The 25,281-nt window shown below is 41.7% G+C and overlaps 2 protein-coding genes across 2 annotated transcripts in view; both read left to right on the top strand.

The window, feature by feature from the left end:
- XRN1 (5'-3' exoribonuclease 1) overlaps positions 1-21,176 on the top strand; it is a 44,893-nt gene extending 23,717 nt beyond the window's left edge. Inside the window, exons 26-43 of the mRNA XM_083739018.1 lie at positions 744-833; positions 2,678-2,813; positions 3,620-3,676; positions 5,544-5,676; positions 7,823-7,892; positions 8,511-8,736; positions 9,227-9,328; positions 10,455-10,550; positions 10,633-10,747; positions 12,651-12,712; positions 13,105-13,215; positions 15,052-15,174; positions 15,300-15,447; positions 15,613-15,794; positions 16,486-16,599; positions 16,708-16,822; positions 17,344-17,504; positions 17,901-21,176. Of these exons, the coding sequence (XP_083595144.1) occupies positions 744-833; positions 2,678-2,813; positions 3,620-3,676; positions 5,544-5,676; positions 7,823-7,892; positions 8,511-8,736; positions 9,227-9,328; positions 10,455-10,550; positions 10,633-10,747; positions 12,651-12,712; positions 13,105-13,215; positions 15,052-15,174; positions 15,300-15,447; positions 15,613-15,794; positions 16,486-16,599; positions 16,708-16,822; positions 17,344-17,504; positions 17,901-18,194 (2,335 nt within the window). The 3' untranslated portion in view covers positions 18,195-21,176. The remainder of the gene's footprint in view (positions 1-743; positions 834-2,677; positions 2,814-3,619; positions 3,677-5,543; positions 5,677-7,822; positions 7,893-8,510; positions 8,737-9,226; positions 9,329-10,454; positions 10,551-10,632; positions 10,748-12,650; positions 12,713-13,104; positions 13,216-15,051; positions 15,175-15,299; positions 15,448-15,612; positions 15,795-16,485; positions 16,600-16,707; positions 16,823-17,343; positions 17,505-17,900) is intronic.
- Positions 21,177-24,061: 2,885 nt separating this feature from the next.
- The window catches only part of GK5 (glycerol kinase 5), a 33,562-nt gene continuing 32,342 nt past the window's right edge, over positions 24,062-25,281 (top strand). The window contains exon 1 of the mRNA XM_083739041.1: positions 24,062-24,427. Within this exon, the coding sequence (XP_083595167.1) occupies positions 24,311-24,427 (117 nt within the window). The 5' untranslated portion in view covers positions 24,062-24,310. The remainder of the gene's footprint in view (positions 24,428-25,281) is intronic.

The raw sequence follows: 25,281 nt of genomic DNA, 5'->3' as shown, positions 1-25,281 counted from the left end.
AGCTGCACTGGACTTTCGGGTTCCAAAGAACATTTGCAAACCGGAACACTCACTTCCGGGTTTGCGGTGTTCGGGAGCCAAAACATACAAGTGCCAAGGCGTTTGGCTTACAAGGTACGACTATACAACTGACGTGGGCAGCAGTAATTCAGACAACGGGAACGGGGTCGTTTTTGCAGCATTTGCCACAAAGTTCTGGCTTTGCATAGGTATGCCACTCATATTTTCCTTCACTTCCTCACGTTTGAGATGTCTTGCACATGGGCGAAATGCATAAGTGTCTGTTGCCTGGTTTGGATGTACCAGGAAGCATGACTTAATTTAACAAAGGCATCTCAGGAATGAGCCATTCTCAACCAAGAGAAGGAAAACAGTTCAAAATTCAGGCTTCCTTTTCTTCGTTGGGAGGGGAGGCATAGGTGAGTGAGGTTGATAAAGTGGATAAATCCCCACCACCAGTGGTGACGATGGGGAGCACAAGAAGGCCTGTCTAGGGCCCCCGCTGCTCACGCCCTCCCTCTGCCAGGCTGCTTGCTTGCTCAGCACTTTTCAGGCTTCCCTCACCATGCGTTAACTTGAGAGTGTGTGTGCACTTTTGTCTCCAGTGGCACAACAGACAAGTGCAGATATAGTAGAGAGATAAATTTATCACTGCATGCTCAACCAGCAAGGTACTGTTTGGTGGAATTTATATAGAGATGTATACAAAATCTGCTCAGAATGATATCTTTGCATTTTCTTAGGACCCCAGAACTTTTTAGTTACCTAGCCAAAAATGGTCAAGAGGACATATTCTACGAAGATGACATTTGGCCGGGTGAAGAAGAGAATGGGTAAGCAGCTTATATCTTTAAAGCATTATTAGGGTAGTTACAGGGATGTAAAAATGAGTCTTGTCAAGTTCAGTTCTGCACCTCGAATCAATTCTTCAAACTTAGTTGTTGAATTTGTGATAGCTCCTAGCACTCTTCTAACAATTAGCTTTAACCATTTGGACAAGGCCATCCTCTAATAATATAACCAACTAATATTACAGCCAACCAACTTTATAATATACACTGAGTGGCTACATCCTGAAATAGACCTGCTTACTTATGTTTTATTTATTTGTATGGAGTAATAGCAGTAGTAAGAAATGAATATCTCTAGCAAATAAGAGTTATTGTTTAGTTTTTCACAGTTTTTTGTGATTCTGCTGGAAATATACACTAGACCTGACATTTTTTCATTAAAGTACATACCTTTGTAAAGTAAACTCTTAAATCCCTTACAGCAAAATTCTAACCACATCTACTTAGAAATATGTCTTGTTGAATTCAGGATCTTCAAGATCTGTCTTTTATTTGTATAGATATGTTTGTTCAGTTGTTTTGTTTGTTGCAATTGGTTTTTAGTCTTTAGATGGGGTTTTTACCGTATTTTTCACCCCATAGGACGCACCGGCCCATAGGACGCACCTAGTTTGGGGGGGGGAATAAAGGGGGGGAAATTATTTTTTTTCCCCCCAGGAACGGGGCTGGGGAAGCCCGAGCTTCCCCCGACCCCAGCGCCCAGAACAGGCAGCTCTCCACAAGCCTTGGGAGACCGGCATGACTTCCCACCGGGCTCCCACAGCTTGCGGAGATCTGCTTGAAGCCCAAACCAGGTCCGGGAACAGCGGGATGGCAGCGCTCCACCTCCCCGCTGTTCCCCGAGCTTGTGGGGCTGGTGGCGGGGAGAAGCGCGCCCCAGGCTTACAGATGCAGGCTGCTATCCGCAAACCTAGGGAGCCCGATGGGAACTCCCACGGGCTCCCAAGGCTTGCTGAGAGCTTCCTGGAGCCTGGAGAGCGAGAGGTGTCGGTGCAGACCGACACCTCTCGCTCTCCAGGCTTCAGTGAAAGCCTACATTCGCCCCATAGGACGCACACACATTTCCCCTTCATTTTTGGAGGGGGAAAAGTGCGTCCTATAGGGCGAAAAATACCGTAAGTTGCATTTGGTCACTATTATGAGGAAAGTGACTAAATAATAATAGAAGAGTTTACTTCAGGTAAGTGGGGTTAGGATTGCAGTTTCAGTAGCTTGCTGAAGCTCATTTGAACTATATGTAAATTGTAATAGTATATGAGTGGGTGGTTTGTTGAACTTTTATAGCTCATTTAACGTTTGAGTGAAATTATTGGCAATGTCCCCTCTGCCATACTTGAGGCAGATTCCAACTGAGAAATGACTCTGCCCCTGTGGAGATTGCAATCTGGAAACAGTGGCTCATGTTCTTCTGTCCTGTCCCCTTTATAAAGCTCTGAGGAATGAGATCATTACCCCACTCTTACTTACCCTTCCAGGCTGCCCATCTGAGGCCACATTGTTCTTTCTTTTATCAGATCAAAATGATCGGACAACAGCAAAAGTGCTAGGTTTATTGAGGGTGCAATGAGATTAAGGTGCTAGGTTTATTGAGGTTGCAATGAGATTAAGGTGCTAGGTTTATTGAGGTTCCAATGAGATTAAGGATTATCTGAACAATAATCTTGGTCATTTGATTGCCCTTTTTGCCCATTGCTGTCTTTTTTATTTGTATATATTTTATTTGTATATATTGCTTGTTTTACGTTGCTATGGCCATTGGCTAATGCGAATAAAGTTTATCTATCTACTGGCAATGTTTTTTGATATGGAATAATTTTTTAATGTAGTGCCGAGAAGGTTCAAGAAATCATGGCATGGCTAAAGGCTCATCCTGTCAGTGCACTCTCTCGTTCCTCTTGTGATTTGCAAATTTTGGATATGGCTATTGTCGAAAAGATTGAAGAAGAAGTAGAAAAATGCAAGGTACTGTTTTTATTTTAAGTCTGAGGAACTTAACATATGTCTTGTAATCACAATATATAGGAATGAGATTATAAATTTGGATTAGAATTGATTGACTTCCTATTAGAAAAATTGTATTTAACTGGCATGATAGTTTGAGCTTAACTTTGGATTGCAACCTGCTTTATGAGGTATGGCAACTAATAAGAAAACATTAGCAATTTATCTGCTTACTCTATCACATATTACTAATCATTTGTATGCCACTTAGTTATCCAGCAAAATTTTGTATAAGGATTTCAGTCTAGAAAGTTCAGGTGATACCCAGTGCTAGTCATACTCTAGCTAGACCCATTGAAATCAGTTGAGTTAAGCACACTGATTTCAGTGGGACCTCCTCCGAGTATGACTTGCTTGGATATCTATCACTCAGCTAGTGTGGTTTTGAAGACTTCTGAAACAGCAGTTCTGATTTGCCCCATTACATTATATTCCTTCAAATTCACTTACGTATAAAATCATTATTTGTCAAAACAAAACCAACACGGCTACCTATCTGTAACATTATTTGTCAAGCACTGTAAAAAAAAACCACACACTCTCCCAAGTTCAGTGTCCCTGATTATGCTGATATAACGTAAGTACTTATCGGCATAATAGACTGTTTTGGTAGAGAGCATTGTTCACTAGGCACGAGTAGTTGAAAGAAAGGTGTTATGTAGAAAGAGAGCAGTGATCCAGCTGCTTTGAGCAAAAGAAAAATGTTGAAAAGCAAGCATAATCCAAACTTTGTTCTGTGTATTTAGTTTCTTGTTTTCCCCCTTTAGCAAAGGAAAAGCAATAAGAAAGTGCGTGTGACGGTGAAACCTCACTTGTTATTCAGGGTAAGTTTGGGTTATTTTGTGAATGGAAGGATACTGTTCTTATAAGGTAGTCTTAACAGAAATTCTTTCTTGTTCATAGGGGAATATGGTGCCCTCCCTGAATTATTTAATTAAAATTTCAACAATGACTTCACCACCAACAGAGTTTTGTGTTCTATATATGCTAATTTGATATTCATTTAGACATATAATACATAAACTGCTTTGAGGAGGTTTGTTTTTTTACAGTTAAACAGTGTAAATAAATAAATATGAAAGAAAGAAAAGAAAAGAAAGAAAGCAAACTTTGCACTAGCTTGCATTATCTTGCTCAGATGTTCCTTCACACCAAGTAATAGTCAGGATTCAGGTAGTGCTGACTTTTTAAACTTGCACTGTTACCCATTTATAAACACAACAATATTACACACATAATGCTTCTTATTTCTCCATTTGACATGAACTCATTATCATTGGGTTAACTCCTCCTCCCACCAGGAAAGATAAGGAATCGTGTGAACAGCATTTGATGTCTATCTCAGTCCTGCTGGTTTTTCCTGTTTCATTCCTTATGTTTGCTCAGGCAGAGATATTCATTGTTCTTGTCACCTGATTTCCCCCCCTCTTTCAACCTCTGTTTTGTCTCCTGCAATAGCTTAGCCTTCTCCTCTAAACTTCATTGCTTCTCCTTTTTCTTATTCAAAATAAAAGCCTTTTTCTTGTGTCTCTATTTACTCCCTTCTCTGGCTCCTTTCCATTTCTGCCCAGCATATACAGGTGAACTTCCTCAGCAGGCATGTAGTGGACTCGGGAGTGTGGAACCTCCTCCAGATCACCATTCATGAAAGCTTCAGCGCCCTTTTCCTTAGAGCTATTCATATCCCAAACAAACCATAAGTCACCTCTGTTCTTAGCCAGTTCTTTTCTCAGGTTTCGTTCCTACTGGGTAGAGGGCATGAATATACTCAACCTTCTATGATCCAACAGCCTGCTCTGTGCCTCCCCCTTCACTTTCTTGATCTCCAGAGTCCTCAATAAAATCCAAAGAGAGGGGACACTTGTTCTGGGAATCCCTCATTGGTGCAGCATACCATAGTTATCCGAGATTCTTTATCTCGCAAGGGAAGTCCCATTGTTTCTTTCTCCTAGCCCACAAAACCCAAAACTTGCCTACTTCACCCAAAACACTCCACCAAGGCATCAGCCACTTTCAGCAGCTCTTTTGAGTAATACTAGCATTTATGATATGTGCCATGCAGGGTCTACATTCACTGGGCAATATAAGGAGGATCTCCATTGAAGTTTTCACTGGCCTTCAATGTTCTCCATTACATCCTACTGCTGACCTAGACAACCTTTTATATTTTTAGGCGTTTGCCTGGCTCTCTTTCCAGTAAGTTCTATGCTTGTACATCTACTCCTCAGCTGTCAGTCTCTTGTCCACAGTACAGAACTGGAAGTGTTACCAGATACAAGCTGGAACACAAAAGTTGCTCATATTTCCCCTTCCTTTCTTTTTCTGGGTGCTAAGAGGAGCTAATCCATCAGTAATTGAGGCCTTGTTCACCTCAGACCAGGAAGGGCATTCACAATAAGTGCCCAACATAAATATATAAACAGAACATTTTAAAAAGGGGTTGCACTGGACATTTCTGATTCTCCACCGTATTTAAAAAATGCTGTTTCCAGTTTGTTCCTTGTAGACTAGTCTCAGTGACTGCATGTTCTACAGGCCACAAAGATGGCAACCAAAAATATGTTACAAAATTATTTGACTATTTTATCTCCTAATAAAATGTATACATAATGGTTTGGGGGGGGGCTAGTGATTTTGTTCTATGGTGTTAACTATTCATATTTGGATTCTTTTATCTTTGATTCATACTAGCCTTTAGAACAGCAGCATGGAATTATACCAGATCGAGATGCAGACTATCGACTGTTTGACCGTGTTGTTAATGTGAGAGAGTGTTTTTCCGTTCCCCTTGGACTTCGTGGCACTGTGATAGGAATTAAAGGAGGTAACACAATGCCTTTTTGTGAACAGTCTCTTTTGCTTTTAAAATAATGTGAAGATCATTCATTGAACGCAAAATGAGTTAGTTTCTCAGATAACGCTAAACTACAGCTAACGTTAACCGTAGCGAAAGCTGAGGCATCTATCACAGAATAGTTCAAAGCACCAACGAGAACAACCGAAAGCAGCTAGAATTTTAGGCGTGTTCCATTGCCTTAAATGACTTTTCCCTCATGCACCTAGAAATCTGAACCATTGTAATAATTTTTTTAAATATCAGATGTGGCAAGTGTTAATTTATTTATACAGTGTCCTCAGTATGCATAGTATTTTATGGAGTAACTTAAGCACGTGAGGCACATCTGTGCCCTAAAGGCGAAGGAGGGGGCGAAAGTAAGAAGCCTTTTGATCTCACTTTTGCATAGGAGTTAATTTAAGAATGTGAGCACGCTTGCATACATCACGCCAATCTAGCAGAGGCAGTGTGGCTGGTTCTGCTGCATTGGGCACTGAGCCAAGGGGCCACTGTAGGGCGTTGCAACTATGACTTGGTGAATTGAGCAGAGCGGAAGCTCAAAAGTGGGTGGGGTGCTGAATGCTGGGCATGCACAGGATGTTGCTGAAATCTGAAAGACGAAAGTCCACCCCTTAGGAGGAGAGAAGGAATTTTTTTATTCTTTCTGCCGTGACAACAAAGAGTCTTGTAGTTTCTGTTGTCAGAGTTCATTTATAACAATGCTTGAAGGGCTCACTTAACTGAGTAGGTATTATACCTAATGTGAGGCCCAAAGGTTGAGAGATCTGTACTTAGAATCATAGCACTGTAGAGTTGGAAGGGAGGGGACCACAAGGAGCATCTAGTTCAGTCCCCTGCAATGCAGGAATCCTTTGCCAAATGAGGGGCTCCAACCCACAACCATAATAATAATAATAATAATAATATTTTTAAAATTATACCCCGCCCATCTTGAGTTTCCCCAGCCACTCTGGGTTGCTCTCAATCAAGTGTTAAAAAGAATACAATGTTAAATATTAAAAACTTCCCTGAACAGGGCTGCCTTCAGATGTCTTTTAAAGATAGGATAGCTGCTTATTTCCTTCACATCCGAAGGGAGGGTGTTCCACAGGGTGGGCGCCACTATTGAGAAAGCCCTCTGTCTGGTTCCCTGTAACCTCACTTCTCGCAATGAGGGAACCGCCAGAAGGGCCTCGGCGCTGGATCTCAGTGTCCGTGCTGAACAATGGGGGTGGAGACACTCCTTCAGGTATACAGGACCCGAGGCCGTTTAGGGCTTTAAAGGTCAGCACCAACACTTTGAATTGTGCTTGGAAACGTACTGGGAACCAATGCAGATCTCTCAGAACCTGTGTTATGTGGTCCCGGCGGCCACTCCCAGTCACCAGTCTAGCTGCCGCATTCTGGATTAATTGCAGTTTCCGGGTCACCTTCAAAGGTAGCCCCATGTAGAGCGCGTTGCAATAGTCCATTAAGAGTCTTGTGTTCTACCAACTGAGCTAATCTTCCTGTAACTGCACTTGTTTGAGGGCTGTTGAGTACTATAACACATCTATGGCTACCTTATGTGTTGATTTACCTTTTGGCCTTAATTTGTAAATCACCTGGGTTTTTGCCCCCTTCCTATACCTGGGGGATGCAGATCCTGACCTTTAAGGTGCCACAGGACCTTGTTGCAATAGGTTAACATAAATCAGTTAACATAAATTCTAATCAAGGATTGAAGACCTTTGTAATATGGGGGAAAATGTAGCTACTTAAACTATTCCAGACTGATTTAAGAAAGTTTCAAATAAAAAACAAGTTATGTAGTTGGGTGACATTGTCTTTAAAACAGTTCCAGCTTTCTAGTACATGTAAGCTAATGCCATAATTTGTTAAGGTTGTCTCCAGCTAAGTCATACTCAGATTAGACTCTAATAGACATAGCATATTTGGGTCCATTAATTTTAGTGGGTCTACCTGTGAGCATGATTTAATTTGATACAACCCATAGTCTTCAAGATGTCATGAGATTATTTGTTGCACCAGACTCAGGTGATTACACCTTTGGAAAATGTTATGTTTTGTATGTTATGTTATGTATCTTCACATTTAGTCAGTAATGCTTGCTCATAGTGCATATTTTCTTCAGCCAGCAGAGAATCTGATGTTCTGTATGAAGTACTGTTTGATGAAGAGTTTCATGGAGGCTTAACAATAAGGTTTGTTTCTTTGCATCTTTTTAGGGTGTTGCACAGATCCTAGAGAAACATGTAACAATTGCACAGAAAAGTGCTAATGGATATTTAGTCAAATCACCCTTTGAACCAACATTAGGTTGGATCCAAATGTAGCATTTTGCAACTATTAGTTCTCCTGTTTGTGAATGAGACTTCAGTCCAGCAGAGGCACTCCTGATGGAAGGGGGGAACCAACAGTGTGGTGTAGTGGTTAAGAGCAGTGGACTCGTAATCTGGTGAACTGGGTTCGATTCCCTGCTCCTCCACATGCAGCTGCTGGGTGACCTTGGGCTAGTCACACTTCTTTGAAGTCTCTCAGCCTCACTCACCTCACAGCGTGTTTGTTGTGGGGGAGGAAGGGAAAGGAGAATGTTAGCCGCTTTGAGACTCCTTCGGGCAGTGATAAAGCGGGATATCAAATCCAAACTTCTCTTCTTCATCATCTGCAGCTCCCAGTGCCTCCATTTGTAAAATTGCTAAGCTTTGAGGTTGTGGTCTACTTTCCCCTACCCATATATTTGGGGGGCAGATTTCTATTAATCATGCACCACTGGCATAACTAAAGCACTCTCTTCATTAGCCTTCCTCTCCTTCCTCTAGGAGCTCGCCTGGCAGAGGGTACCGCATTCCAGCCAGTGCCTTAATCAACCTTTCTTACGGTAATCGGTCTGAAACAGGAAATCAGAAGCTAACTGCCATAGTTAAACCTCAGCCAGCTGTGAGTCCCTACAACTCATATTCACCTGAATCATTTGCTGTATCTACACAAAAAGCACATCAAGGAGGTCTCAACCATTCTCCTCGCTCCCTCTTTGTTCCAACTCGAGTAAGTCCACATTTAGTTCCTACGGTTATGTCCCAGAAAATAAAGTCATTGTTAACGGTAGATCTCCATGGATGCTAACTAAACATTTTTTCTATAGCAGAGCTTATACAGGCTTTAATGATTACTGTAATCATGGTTAGCTAGCTTAGACTCATCCAGGTTTGCATAAGAAAACACCTGGAAATCTCTTAATCCTCATGATACACTTTGAGGGTAGAGAAAGGAAGTGTGCTTGATAAGGAATGCGTTTCTATTTGGGATAGATTCTGTCAGTATAAGGAGGCTAAGTAGGTAAGGAAATTTCCCAAAACAAATTAATGAGGGTTTAAGTTGTACAGGTGTACTTCTTTTACCACATTCACTGGAGATAATCTATTTCCCTTCCCCTCGGGTGGGTGGAAGGGAGGAATCATAGCAATAACGAGTATTTCAAAGTGGAAGAAACAAGTTGAATAGCTATTCCGTAAAATTTTCTTAATCTTTCATCTAGCAAGTGAATGGAAGACAGCATAACAATCTCAAGGTTGAAACCCAAGGCAATTCCAATTCCCTCCAGAAAGGAGCATATTTAAGCAGCAATCAGAAATACAAAGTAAGTAGCATTATTTTCTTAGTACATGCTAGTAGATGTAGACTGAGTTTGGGAAGGAAGTTGTCTGGGCAGGTGGGTGTAAGCAAATATTAAAAGTGGGGAAAATTCATCCCACACAGAATCAGTAGAAAGAACATAGCTCCTTAAAACTGGAAATCCTTCTACTTTTACAACAAAGGAGCCATTTTCTTTCCTGGAAGCTGGGGCTCTCCTAAGAAGTAAGTAGCAGCAGGAAGAAAGGGTTTAGGGAAAATGGGAAAATGGGAGAAGGAAATGCTGTGGAATTATAAGAAGGGCGAGGTGTGTATGGGTAGTAGCGGGGGGTGGGCAGTAACAAAAGAGAATGGATACCATATGGGGGATTGAGAGGGTTTTGTATGAAGTGGGGAGAGGCTATGGGGTATCTTGTGAAACTGGGACATGGGTCAGTCTGCTATCCGAATAAACCTTTAAAAAAATTTATTTTAAACCTCTTTGCAAGCGTGAGCTCATTCTGAGCTTTATACCACCTGACATTTGCCCTGCAACCATTAGCTACACGTGTATACTCCTCTTTTGTGATTTTCCCCTTCTTCCATTTCTTGTACGTGCCCTTTTCAAATCTCAGCTCATCTGTGAGCCCCTTATAGAGTAACACCCATTATGCAGCCAGCTCCTTTAGATGCCTCCTGCTTTTTATTTCTTGTCTACATTTGGGCCTTCAACATTTCACCTTGAAGAAACTCCCATCCGCCCCTCTTTAAAAAGTAGAGATAAAATTGAGGAAGGCCCCGTAGGGTAGGGTTTAGGTATAGGTGCAAGAAAATATGTGGCAGTGTGACACTGTGAGGCAAAGTCCCATGATACTATAAGAACTGCATTGGTAAGCAGGCATGCTGATGCAGTAGGTGGCTCCCCCTTTTACTTCTCCACAATGTCGGGAGACCAGAATATGTTTTGCCCATTCACTACTGCTTTGACTTTATGGGTCTAGGGTAAGTGACTTCACTTACTACCTCTCTTCCTCATTTTGCTTCTTAAACTGTTAAGCTATTGAATCTACACAGCCATAGCTCTCTTGGGTGTAAGGATTTTATTAGAACAGATCTTGCATAAATGGGTTGGTTTTATTTTTCCTTCCTACCAGGCTCAAGATAAGCAAGATGATGAATTTTGCAGCATATGGCAATCATTGCAGAGCTCTGGAAAGTCTCAGTCTGCCCAACATGATAGGCATGAGAAGGTTAGTTTCTGTAGTGCAGTGGATGTGATTTGTGTGAGATTTTCTGAACAGGATTTTGCTACTGAACAATGTCATTTTCTAGGGTGGAATTTTACCTCAATACATAAAGCTAAATACGGGTGGCCAGTTCTGCAAACCAGGCTTCAATGAGAGTAGCTTCAAAGGCCAGCAAAGAAAACAGGAATCTTTCAGGAAGTGTAAGTACTTTTCTTAGAATTTTGTATATTCCTTCATCAAGTTAGGGATTCAATTTTGGAAAGCATTTAGTTTATTCTAGTCCTGTGGAAAGTGATGCTTATGATAGACGGAGTGTTGCCATTATAACCCCAACCCTTGGTATTTTCTCTGAAGAAATGCATGTCATTACCTTCCCCTCTCACCAAAAAAGGATGAAAGTGGATTTAAGGTTGCTGATACATGGAGATCCATTGAAATCAATAACCTTGAGCTTGATTATTATGAATACGACATAGTTTGCTGTCACACTTTGAATTTTTGTTTGTTTTGTGAGGTATTATTTTTTAACTTAATCTGATTGATGTTCTTGTGGCAAGAAGTTTGGCACCCATCTCTATTTGAAACAGTTCCTGAGAGGGGCAGCATTAGCTAGCCCTAGCGCAATACCATTTTTTAACTTGGAATTTACTATTTGCAACTGCAGAAACCACCATTTGAACGACTGAAGTCTGTTTTTCTATGGCTGATGTCACTTAAAGTGCTTTTTCTAGTGGCCATAGCATCAGCAAGAAGGATTTCAGAGCTGGGAGCTTTGTCCGTTGGAAAACATCATTGTGTGCTTAACAAAGACAGAATTGTACTGCAGACTGTTTTTCACTACCAGCAGGAGCTGGTGTTACTTACTTTCTGTCTTTTCCCATGTCATCCTAAAGAACATGCATAGCACTCTCTGGATGTCCACAGGGCAGATTAGATAGATCAATTGATCAATATGGCAAAGCCATTTGGATAAACACGTTTATTATTGCCTCTCATCCAACATACTTAGGGAGAAAGGTTTCAACATCCACCGTAGCTAGGTGGATTAAAGCTTGTATATCTTTGGCATATAATTCTCTTCATTTGATTCACTTAGTGAGAGCATCTGCAGCATTTTCTACAAGTGATTTGTAGGGCAGGGACTTGGGCTACTTTGAATACATTTACAAGATACTATAAAATATACATTTATGCTTCCGCAGAAGCAGCTTTTCAGAGGCGTCAACAGGTCCTTTAGCTGCAGAACAGGAGTGTGGAACATTTGGCCCTCCAGATATTGCTTGAACTAAAACTTCCATCAGCCCTAGCAAGCATGGGCAATGGCCAGGGATGATGGCAGTTGTACTTCAGCAACATCTGGAGGTCCAAAGCTTCTCCACAGCTGCTACAAAAAATCCCACTTGGGTGAGTCTTTGTGCCATTAGGTAAAGGTCCATGGGATTCACCTAAAGGGTGTTTCTCAGGGAGTACTGGGAGGCCAAGGCCCACCCAAAGCTGCATGACATAATTAAGAGGTGGGTTAAGAGCAGTGTCTAGAGAGTGGTCATGCCTTTCTGTTTGTTGACATTTTGGTTGTTAAATATGTGTTGTTTTTAATTGTTGGATGTTTAACTTACAAGCTTATCTAGATGGTGTTTTTCTAAGGGAGGGGTCACTCAGAAATTCTGTTGGAATCATGACATTTTCCTGCTTCAAGTAATGTAAGGAACTCATTGACTCATCTGGTGGTGTCCTAGTGGCCCTTGAGAAACACCTTTCAGCTAGTCCAGTATACCCATTTCTTTCATCCTGTTCAGGAGTTACATTGTGCTGTTTGAGTTCTCTGTTGCAGCCGTCCACCCAGATTTTATCCCTTTTGTTACAGCTTCTGAACAGAGATAGTAAAAAGAAAGTGGGGGGAAATATACTGGATTGACAAGGAGGACTCACCCTGGCTGTGCTTCTGTACCTCTTTACCTGGGAGTAAGCTCCATCAAACTAAGTGGGACTTCCTTCTTAGTAGACACATGTAGGATTGCACACACACTCGTTTTATATATAAACAGTTTTTGAAAAAACACGTGTTACTTGTTTAGCTAATATTATAAACTTTTGTATTTGTAGCTAAAGACGACTCTAAAGGTCCAAGAACTGACAGTCAAACACATAAAGGATCAAATAAACCGGTAATTTTCTGATGCTGTTTTATGGTGAATTGTTCAAAGGAAACAAAGGGCAGAAATAGCAACGGTTTGTGCGCAGATGCTTGGGTATGCCTAACATATATTTTTGGACATGGATTAAATTGGCAGCTGCCCCTCTGCATTCCTGCCACAGAGTGTAACTATATGTTTTATATATCTGCTTGAGGGAGATGGCCCTTGTATGATCGCATAGGTCTTGACTAGTAAAATTGAGAGATTTCCAAAATTACTTGTACAGCTAATCACTGGTTAGGTAGGTGGCCATAGCTTTTAGCACGAGTGATGTAAGAAAGTATACCTGCAGGAATAAGAGTTTGTTAAAAAACATTTCCGCCTTGTTAATTTGCTTTTACATTTGACCTGGTCTGTCTCAGAATTTCGCAGGTGCTAATAAGTATAGTGTGAAGCTATTGAGGAGGAATGAAGCCCCCAATGAGCCAGTAGAACCAAAGACTGCAGTTGACAGTCCCAGTATAACTGAAAAGGTAGGTATCTGTAACTGAAAAGGTAGGAAAATGGCAATCTAAATATTTGCATATACCTGAGTACATTCTGAAGAAGAAACAACATGACAAGTAGATTTTATTAGATATTAATTTTAATGCACCAGAATTGTCGAATGCTTTATTTTCTTCACAGTCTTTTTCCATATGGGATTGCACCTGTGAAGAATACTAGCCAGACCTTTTAGCAAGCTCTAAGCCATGAGATGATATTGGCCTCCCTCTCCCTCTCAAGCATAGGCCAGAGGATCACTAGATTATCCATGTCAGATCCCTGCCTCTCTGCTCAGTGGCCTGCTGCACATAATATGTTTCTCAAAATTGTCAGAAGAAATGGATAAAATAAAGACTTAAAATTCTCTCTATATAAATTATATCTCATGTATGTGTTGTGAATTATCGTTTGTGGCCATCTAGCTAAATCATAGTGGTATTATATATACAGAACAACCAAAAAGACTGACAGCTGAGCCACTTCGTAGCGAGTTCCTGAAGAATTATGAATCCTTTTTACTTGTTTGCTTTGTTTGAAATACATTTAACATGGCCCACATGTGCTCCTGAGCTTTAGAGCCTTTGTCCTTTGCTGCAGTATTGAAGAGAACTCTAAGCACACAGTGGAGACACGGGCAAAATTCTTCCAGACTTTGCAGTGAATGGGGGAGACCTTTTAAGTAATATGTACCTTAAAGGTAAAGGGACCCTGAGACGTTCTCAAAGTAAAGGAAGGATTGAACTCTGAATAATAAGAATACACACTGAGGCTTGAACCAGCAAGACTCTGGGAAGGGTGCGTATAATCGTGTCTCTCTGTCTCCCCCCCAGCCCCTTGGCCCAGGTCGTTTTATTCACAAAAGAACTTTTTACAGAGTGTTCATAAGAACCAATCAGATTTCTTCTGAGCATTTCAACAGACCCCACGTGAGGACAAAGTTAAACTACCAAAACTAATTAAGCACGGGACACCCCGGAGGTGATAAACAAGCAATATACATGATAAGAAGGATGGCCAGGAGGACAGCGATCATTATCACCTTTATGTGAGATCTGTTTCCTGGCCCTAAGATTAACATCCTAAGATTAACATATCAGAAAGGCTACTTCAAAGAAGCTGCCCACTGTCTTTGATGACCCAGGACGCCTGCCTGGCTGTGTAAGTGACTTGTGAAGCAAGAGAAATGGACAGTAGAGGAAATGGCCAGAGATGCAGGGGGTTGTGGGATTTGATCAGAAATTATTGTCAAGGTATCAAACCCAGTCAACACAATGCATTCATCATGGACACAAGGGCTTGATGCATATTTTATAATTCCTCATAGTAATCCCACCTGACCCTACACTCTGGATATTTGCACTCCTATAGGACCCCTGACCATTAGGTCCAGTCGCGGACGACTCTGGGGTTGTGGCGCTCATCTCGCTTTATTGGCCAAGGGAGCCGGCATACAGCTTCCAAGTCATGTGGCCAGCATGACTAAGCCGCTTCTGGCAAACCAGAGCAGCGCACGGAAACACCGTTTATCTTCCCGCTGGAGCGGTACCTGTTTATCTACTTGCACTTCGTGCTTTCGAACTGCTAGGTTGGCAGGAGCAGGGACCAAGCAACAGGAGCTCACCCCGTCGACCTTCTGATTGGCAAGCCCTAGGCTCTGTGATTTAACTCTCAGTGCCACCCGTGTCCCAATATGTACCCTAAGTTCCCTCTAAATGAATAAGTTTTCATATTGATTTCAGTGGAATTTGCACAGAGAAAATTCCTTCCTCTGAGTTTTGCTCTTCTAATTCTTTCATATATGTATATATCTATATATTCCTTAGAACGGATCTGAACTTGAAGACATTTTGGCGTCTTTGAAAATTTTCAAAGAAAAAGAGGTGCCACGGTCGTATCCCAAGGAACCAACTAATGAAGAACACTTGTCTCCACAGTCTTTTGCTATGGTTTGTATGCTGCTGTTGGAATTGACTTCATTGGTTTAACTTTGGATGCATTTAGTGTACAGAGTTCTATGATAAAATTCTCAATTTATACAATATATAAATGCTGTTTGCTTTTTTTAAAAAAGAAAGGAACACAGATGCTCAAAGAAATTTTGAAGATAGATGGTTCTGACACAGCAGAAGCAAAGTCAGTGGCGAATGAAGTGTCTGCTCCAACTTGCAGGCAGGATTCTTGTGCGCCTGCCTCACAACATACCAATGCCAAAAAGATGGGTATGTATAAAAGCTTTGTTCTATAATTGAATAAATGGTTTGTGCTATGTTTATTGATTATATAATACCTTTTGAACATCTAACATTCAATCAAATTAAACAAAGTACTCTGGTTCATTTATTCAAACATGGTGCAGATTACATGTATTTATTCTTCATTGATAGCTGCTTTCATGAACAAATCCCCTGGCACAGCAGGACCTCAGAACACTCAGGGCATGGAGGTTGGAGGCCACCCACTTCTTGGACCACCAAACTCATTATCCACTCCAGTATCTGAGCTTTCTCGTATCTGTTCCCTTCTTGGAATGCTGCAGCCCGATTTCTCATTTCTTAGAACACCACAGGTAACTTAGCTTCAAATAGCAGATCTGTGTAGTATGCAAAAAAACTCACAAAAAACCCTCACCCATAATCTCTTTTATTTCCAGTTCAAGTCTTAAATGTGCTTGCACAAATATTGTTCCACCCACATGCAAGGAGGAGGCATCACCAGACAGAGATTTGCAAGGGACAAAATACCTTTATGAACTACCCTAAAAATCAAGGGGAAAGCAAAACAGGCTAATGAGCATTTGACAGCTATTGACTGCTGAGCAACATGGGAGTTGGGGCAAACTATAAACCAGGCGGTGGGGTGGAATGGAAAAGGAGATTAAAAGAATGGACACATAGGTATAAAAAGAGTAGAGAGAATCATTTCATTGTCTGAGTAGGTAATTTCTGGGTTCATTTGTCAGTGTCCCCAGGGACAGGGTTGAGAGCTGCTCCCCATTTTTCACCATTTAGACAAGGGTAGCCAGCATGGGGCCCACCAGATGCTACTAGACTTCCCAGCCAGCATGGCCAATGGTCAGGGATGATGGACGTTGTAGACTGGTCACATTAGACAGAAGGATACTTGGCCAATCTTCAAGAGGAAACTCTGTTAGAAGGCAAATAAATTGCCCACCCTTTGTATAAATCTGTCCATTTAGCAGTCTGTTTGCAGTATGTTATGTAGAAAATAAAGTTGCTTTGTCTTCTTTTTTTCCATAGACGATGACAGTTTGTCAAGTAAAGCTATCCAATGGCTTATTAGTACACGGACCTCAATGTCACTCTGAAAATGAAGCTAAGGAGAAAGCAGCACTTTTTGCTTTGCAGCAATTGGTGAGACCAGCAGTCAAAATGCTTTATAAAACCTTAAAATGCTCATCTCCATTTATTAGCTAGTCATGCTTCCTGTATCACAAACTTTAAGTACCCTTTTTCATACAGAGCTCTCTCGGGATGAACTTTCCTCTGCCACCACCGCCTGTATTTCCAAATTATCAACCCATGGGAGCTCTTGTGCCTCCTGGATCCATTCCTCCAGTCTTCACGCAGCACACTGGTATGTTTAATCAATTTTAACTTCCTGTGTGTGTAAATGCATGTTTTTCATACAGTATAGTTGGAAGCAAATTAACCTTTTATAGAAGTTGCATAGTAGCAAACTCCTAGTCCTTATCAGCAACAGTGCTTTCTTTAATAATTGTATATAATTTGATTATTCTATATAGATTAATTTTATAAACAACGCCCTAGGTTTTTATAAACAAAGTCCTAAAGTTTTTAGGACTTAAAAAAAAAAATAATGTTCTTTGTGAGACAAGTTCCATTATTTTTTCTCACAGTGAGAGGGGAAAGTATTGAATGCACTGATCTCGTGTCTCATAAATTTGTCTTTTGGGTTCCATAAAGAATGCACCTTTTTCTCCAATTCAGTTACTATGAAATATATGAGCTAAATTTAGCAGCTAAATTTCCTTTCTGAATTCCGTTCGGAAGTGGAGGGAGGGAGGCTTTGAAAGAGTAGCTACCCATTTTTCTAAGTTAATACTGGAATCTAAAATGAGCTTATTGTTTTCGCAGCTAATTTGTTTCCTTCACCACCTCATGCGTTTGGCCCAGTGCCATGGGGAGCACCAGTTCCAGTCCATGGGAAACCTTACTTTCCTGGTTCCTATCCTGGGAATATGCCTTTTGCAGGCACTGTACCAGCTGGTGCACACAATCAGTTTATACCCTTGCAGGTAAGATCTGACAGCAGCTACACACACACACACACACACACACACACAGAGAGAGAGAGAGAGAGAGAGAGAGAGAGAGCGCCAGCGCCAGTGCCAGTGTGGTGTAGTGCTTAAGAGCGATAGACTCATTATCTGGAGAACCGGGTTCGTGTCTCCGCTCCTCCATGTGCAGCTGCTGGGTGACCTTGGGCTAGTCACACTTCTCTGAAGTCTCTCAGCCCCACTCACCTCATAGAGTGTTTGTTGTGGGGGAGGAAGGGAAAGGAGAATGATAGCCGCTTTGAGACTCCTTCGAGTAGTGATAAAGCGGGATATCAAATCCAAACTCCTCCTCTTCTTCTTCTTCTACATATGCTTCTCACATGTTAGAAAACTAAACCTCTTTTTTTTTTAAAGGTAACTAAGAAAAGGGTTGCCAGCAAGACTAATGTTGAGCCAAAGGAGTTCCCAGGTTCTCTTCAAAATGTGCAGTCAAAGAATGAACAGTCAAGCATCGACACTACAAAAATGAACCCACAGGATGCTTCTTCAGAACATTTAAGGTCTCATCAAGCTGCTCCATCTTTCCAAGAGAAAATGGCACCTTCAGGCTCGGTTGCATCTCGTAAGAAATCAATACCAAATGTATCTACCAAGCGAAAGCCCAGAAAATTGGCTGTCAATTTTGGTGCACCCAAATCTTCAGAATAAGTATGGGTCATGGATTACTTTACATTTCCTTAGTGTTATAAAACCAATAAATATTATTTGAAAAATGTAAGCATAATAATTTGAAAGGTGATTTGGACTGTAAATATTTTCTGTCAGTCACAATGAAAACAATTATGTTCACTGAAGAGCTTGATTTAATGTGATGTAAAACACAAGAAACTCTTGAGTTAAAGTAACAACCCTGTCCATCATGCCTCAGTCTGAAAAATGGGGTTTGTGTAATGTCCCAAAAGAGGAGCAATAATACTGACTTGGCCGTCTTAATTGAGAATAGCTTTGTTTAAACCAACATATAAAAGTCCTCAACGAATGCAAAGCATAATTCTTGATGTCTTGTTTTTAATGATATAATAACTTCTAAAAGCAATTTATTTATATGTAACTGGTATACTTTATTTTTAGATTTTTCAGGTTTTTTGATCTGATACAGTGTGCATAGATTTTAACTGTTGTGGCATTGCCAGTTGACTTTATGTAAGGTTCATTTCCAGGAGTTATGCCAAAGCAGCTTAATAACTTTGACTATTGTAATAAACTATCTTTAACTAAATGCCACCACAAATGAGCCACTGACAGAGGAAGCCAGAGCAAACAAATGCATTTGCAGCAGGAGTCGACAAAATGTTGTGCTTTCTAGATGTTGCTGGACTCCAGCTTCTATTAGCCCCAGCCAGCATGGCCAGTGGTGAGAGATGATGGGAACTGCAGTCTAACAACATCTGAAGAACACCATGTTGGTACCTCATCACTGTAACAAGTTGTAGTTTTGGGAATGACTCCTGTACGCTTCTCTACTAATGTGCAGCCTCCAAAACAGATCTGGCTCTGCTTTTTTTAAAGCACTTTCATTGTTCTGAAATAGTATATACTCCTTGGATCTGGTATCACCAAAGCATGATTCCTTAAATAGTACAGTTTCAGAAATAATGGCGAATCTTCCCAAATATTCCAAATTAGTATATGTGTAAGCTAGAAGACAACCTAGTCTAATTCGTATTCAGACTCAAACATTCATTCTGCTGTGCTGTTTTAGTTCTACTGTGCTGCCTTCCTGTGATCCACTTGTTCTTCAGCACAAATTCATGTTTCATAATCTGAGATATGTAAAATACTAGCCTGAAGGATACTGTTTATCACTTATTTTTTAAATGCCACAATTTCTTAAAAGAGAAACTAGCTAAGCTGTTGTGGGTCACACATTACTCCCCCACCCCCTGCCTCAAATAACATAGATTAACCTCTATATAGGAAAATAATGTTGCAACAGTACCCTAGGTGCAATCTTAGCTCCACTTCTATGTATCATGGAGCTATTTAAATCTAAAATTTCACTGTATCCAAGGCACACAAAAAACCCAACTTGGTAACACTCTTCAAACTATATAGTATGGAATTGTTATTTTTTTTGTCATGCAGATTAATTTTCATGTTCTAGTAGTACTGTGCAGCAGTGGGGAACCTTTTGGCTCCACAGGCCAAATCCTAGTCCAGGAAGCAAAACTTGACAGGTGTCAGTCATCTGACATCAGGAGATTGGATGTTCAGCGCACCACACAAAGCTTGCAAAGAGCCTTGTATAATGCTTTAAAGTCCCTGTGGCTTCAACTTCATGCCCATCAGCTGTTTTCTGTAGGTATTGGGGAACTTACTCATGCAGCTGATAAGCAGGCTTCAGCTCTTATCATCTATCAGCTAATGGTACCAGCGAGTTCTACAGAACTCGGCTGCAACAGATGATCCACCAGGCTTTGACTGGTTGGTAGAAGTGAAGCCTGATTTTCCTTGCTTGCTTTAAGGCTTCTGGTTGTACATTGGAGCCACAGGTTCCTCTCCGCTGGGTTGCATTCCTTTGTTTTAGGGCATTGTTGCTTTGCTGCATGTAAAGTGGTCCTGTTAAGGTGAAAAGTGCTTTCCTCACTGCTTTCCATTTAAGAGTGAAAATACATGCTTAATGGGACTTAAAGCACTTAAACTCAGGACAGTCCGGCCATATTTCCCTTGACAAGGTCTGTCATACTGTTCTCACTGGCATAGTTTAAATTATTTCTCAGATCATATTGCCTGGTAACTCGACTTCAGTCTCTAGAGAATGAATAAGGTGGACTCCCATGGAAGTGAGAACTGATTTCTTTTACTATCGAGTCTCTTAAACAACATAAAATTTTCATTTGTTTACATCTTTGGGGTATATATATATATATATATATATATATATATATGGTTACCTGACCCTTAATCCAGGCACTGGAATTGCTTCTAACATGCTAAATTCTGTAAGACTTTTTATGGACCCTGCTGCCAGCATAATAGAAATAGAACCAGCAAAATTCTCTGTTTGTTGTTACCTATTGAACAGGGCTTCTTTGTTTTCCATTCTAATAAAAATGCCCATCCAATTTTCATCAGCCTGGTTCACATCTAGACTTGTCAGTGTACCTGTTTCACTGTTTTCTATTCTCTCTGTTAATCTGCAGGATTAGTATCAGTTTCTTTATATCCACTGCCCAGTTTTTAGATACATAATCTCTAAAACATAAATAATTGGCTTATAGAATTTTTGCTTTTTTTTAAAATAAAGTTATATGGCTTATTTCTCTCAAATGTATTTTGTAAATGCTGGAAATTTTCATTAAGATCTTGTACAGAGCAGTATTTTATTAAGATCTGAAAGGGAAGACTTTTTGTGCACATTTTTATAGTTTCTTTTTTAAAAAGAACTTTTGTCTATCTGCCAAAGTGAAATGTTTAAAACTGGCATGATTAATATGGAGTGTATTTTTGTGTATAGTGTTGTGCATTTCAGAATTCTAGCATGTAGCTGTGCAAAAGTATTTTTAAATATAAATGTACAATATACCCTGAAGGAATAAATCATATGGATTAAATACTCTGGAGAACTTTAATACAATAATTTTATAAAAGACTTGGCCTTGTCTGCTTGGAATAAAAATGTAAACTAAATTTTTGAGTTTTGGTATGTTTATTTCTCATTGGAAGAATTATGTCAGACATGGCTTAAACTGCATGCTCTATTTGGTTTAGGGGGTTTGTGGTAATTTGTTCTTAAAATAAGCCATGAAACTTAAGTTTGCATAGTCATGATGCAATCTTGGATTAAGGTTAAGATTGGCCATTTGTTTTCTAGAGAGTGGCAGGAGAGGTACAATTCAGTTCATTCACACTAAAACTGCTTCCTTGTAGGAGAAATGTAAGAGAGTGGGGATAATATGCCTTGAATTACCACTCAAAATGTGACCAATGTTAGGGCAAACAAATGGACGTGGTCTGAGTATGCAGGGCTTGTATGCATAAGAGCAGTTTATGAATGCAGCCCCAGGAGGGGGGGGGGGAGAGAGAAGGGCTGGATCCAGGCTATGCTATTTGCAATTTGACTAATCCAGTATTTAATGCCCCAAATCAGATATATCAGGTGGAAGCTGGAATGCACACGATCAGCTTTCTGTCCAAATGCTTAGTAAATGTTTAATATACTATAAGTGCTCTGTAAAAACACCTCTGAAACATTGTAAACATCTTTGTAGCCTGAATCAAAGAGTAACGTCTCCTGACCAACACCAAAAAGTGCAGATAGCACTCTCAAAAACTGCAGATTTTACACTGTGTGTGTGTGTGCGCGTGCGTGCGTGCGTGCGTGCACGCAATGTATATTGTAAGGCAGAAGATAAAGTAACAACACCCTATTGCAGATAATAAAACTTTGAATTTCCAAGCACATTTTGACTATGATGTTGATTGCTTCAGAGGAAATCCAGAGTAAACAATATCTCAGCTTTGAGTTTGCCTAAGAGAAAAAACTGAATGTGTTTGGAAGGCAGTATGTTTGTAACAAAGTTTCATTTATCTGCAATAGGCAATTGAGTTCCTTCTGTCTTTCATGATACACTAATTTGTCACTGTGTTCAGAAGCTGTTTTAGTGTATTGTTTTGCAACTGAAAGAATCATAGAATTGTTGAGTTGGTGGGGACCCCAAGGGTCATCCAGTCCAACCCCCCGCAAAGCAGGAATGTTCTCAACTGTCTAGTGAGGCGTTCACAGGTAAAGGAAGGATTGAACTCTGATTAATAAGAATACACACTGAGGCTTGAACCAGCAAGACTCTGGGAAGGGTGCGTATAATCGTGTCTCTCTGTCTCCCCCCCAGCCCCTCAGCCCAGGTCGTTTTATTCACAAAAGAACTTTTTACAGAGTGTTCATAAGAACCAATCAGATTTCTTCTGAGCATTTAAACAAACCCCAGGTGGGAACAAATTAAACTACAAACTAATTAAGCATGGGGTAAACAAAGAACAGAACTACAAAGGAGAGCATTTGGCACCCCCTGAGATCATAAATAAGCAATATACATGATAACGATGGCCAGGAGGACAGCAGTGTTTATCACCTTCATGTGAGATCTGTTTCCTGGCCCTAAGATTAACATCCTGGGATTAACATATCAGAAAGGCTACTTCAAAGAAGCTGCCCACTGTCTTTGATGACCCAGGATGCCTGCCTGGCAAAGCAACTGGCAGTGTACGTGACTGGTCAAGAATGAGAAATGGAACAGGGATGCAGAGGTGTGGATTGATCAAGAATCATATTAAAATAGTTTAAACCCAGTCAACGCAATGCTTTCATTGCTGACACAGATGGCTTACTCTAAATTGGTTATAATTCCTCATAGCAATCCCACCTGACCACTACAGTCTAGCACATTCTACAATTTTCGGATATCAGTTTTGTTTGCAAAGGGCCCTGCTGTTTTCCGGCTTTACACTGGAAACTGCACTGCAAGTTTAGAGAAAAGGTGAGCAGAGGGGTGGCATGATTAAAATTTTGTATGGCATGGAGGAAGGGGCTAGAGTGAAGTTTTTTTCTCCTCCTCTCATAACACTCCTGGACATCTAATGAAGATTGGAAGATTGAGGACAGAATAAAAACAAGAACAGCTTCACGCAGCGCACGGAACCGACTTGCATAAGGAGGTCAGTGATGGCCACCAACTTGGAGGGCTCTGAGAGAGGATGAGGCAAATTCAGGGAGGGCAAGGCTGCAAATGACTACATACTAGTCATGCAAAGCCGGAGGCAGTAGGAGGGGAGAATGTGCTCCTCCTCAGGTCCTGCTCACGGGTTTCCCAGAAGCAACTGGATGGCCACTGCCAGACCAAGACGCTGGACATAGGCAGTGGCGTAGCGTGGGGGGTGCAGGGGGGGCCGGCCGCACCGGCCGCACCATCTGAGGGTTAGGGGCGCAAATCCACGGGTTAGGGGGTGCAAATTACTTGCCTTGCCCCAGATGCTGACAACCCACGCAACTCTACTGGACATAGGAGCCAACTCCTAGGGGAGCCCCCCTCCAAAGTTGTTAGGCATTGCCCTTCATATAGTGTGCCACATTTTGTGATTATGTGGGGTGGGGCTTCCCTGTTCAGGGAAGTTTTTAATGTGTGACATTTTAATGTATTCTTAATCTTTGCTGGAAGTGTGGCTGGGGAAACCCAGCCAGATGAGCAGGGTACAAATAATAAATTATTATTATTATTATTATTATTATTATTATTATTATTATTATACCTGCCCCCACCCAATATCTTATCCAAGTTGGCACCTGACCCTCTGAGATTTAACTGCTTGCCCTGGAAACCACGAGAAAGTGGGGCGGGAAACTGCAACCCCTGGCCCTTCAACCCCTTGGTGTGTGGGGGCCTGGCGTTTCAAAACAGGCCGGGCCTCCTCTGCAAAGGCACCTTCGCGCCCTCCGGCGCACCAGGAAGGCGGCGCTCCGCTTCGCTTTCGCCACGCCGCCCCTTCCTACACCTACCCGCCTTCCTCTCCTTCGCAATCACTGCTGGCATTCAAAGCCGGCCGCCGCTGCCGCCTCCACCTTGGCCGCTTTCTCCTCCCCGGAGTCCCGCCCTGCATGGAGAGGCGTTGCTCTCTCGCCCGCCGTCGGCGCGGCGGCTGCGTCCCTCTCCTTCCTCCTCCCGGGGAGCTTTTAAAAGCGCCTGGGTGCCTTTGCGGAGCTCGGGCGCCCGGTTCTTGAGGGGCGACGGCAGCGAGACTCGGAAGAGCAGGACGCCGCCGACGCCGCCATGGCTTCGCCTGCAACCGCGGAGAAGTATATCTTGGGAGTGGACGTGGGCAGCACGGTGATACGGTGCCATGTTTACGACAAGGCGGCGGTGCTCAAGGGAGCCAAAGCTATGCAGGTGGGAGCTGTGGTGGGGAGGAAGGGCGGGAGGGGGGATACAAGCCGCGTCAGAAGGTACAGCTCGATTTTAACGCGTGTCTACCTAGAAATAAGCCCTACTTTGCTCCTGTGGACAAACACAGACGTAAGAGTGCAGCCTCTTTAACCACTTACCTGGGAGTAATATGCCTAGGATTGTACCCAGGGTCACAGAATCCTAGAGCTGGAAGGGACCACTGGGGGCCATCTAGTCTAGCCCCCCGCAATGCAGGAATCCTTTTGCATGAAGGATGAGTCTCCTGCTCTATCAGCTGAGCTATCCTTTGTGTGTTTCTCCTTCCTGTTCCTTTCTTTTCTCTCTTCTCCCCTCCATCCCAAAGACAAAACAAAGCCTGGCTCCTGCTCTGTTAGTTCCCTGATGCTTCCACCAGTCACTCATTAGTCAAACTGGCTCATGTACCGCAACATTTTGTTGCAGGCTCTGGTTGCTGTGTAGTATGAATGCGCCAGCCTTCCGCTGCGCATAGGCACATGAGAGCATCATGTACAGAGGTGTTAAATGCTGGTAACATAGCAACCTTCTTGATTCCTAGATCAACGGGAAGGGAAGAATGGGGGAGACCCTGTGGGCATTGGAGCCTACTGTAGGAATTGCACAAAAAAATAATAATTGTTTACTACAAAGAACCTAATGAAGCATAGCACTGTGTTGCTGAGCCAATGTGTTGGAGAACAGGAAGCTCTTCCTTGGAAAAAAAACATTTGTTAGTGTGTTTTAATGAACTGGTTTGCGCAATCCGCAGTATAAGGATTATTGTTCTTTGCTGTTCGTTCCCGCCCCCCTCCCCCCATGTCTGTAAAATAAATCACACA

The sequence above is a fragment of the Podarcis gaigeae genome (assembly GCF_964106915.1).
Source record: "Podarcis gaigeae genome assembly, chromosome: 5".
Lineage (NCBI taxonomy): Eukaryota > Metazoa > Chordata > Lepidosauria > Squamata > Lacertidae > Podarcis > Podarcis gaigeae.
This window is presented reverse-complemented; position numbering and strand designations above follow the sequence as displayed.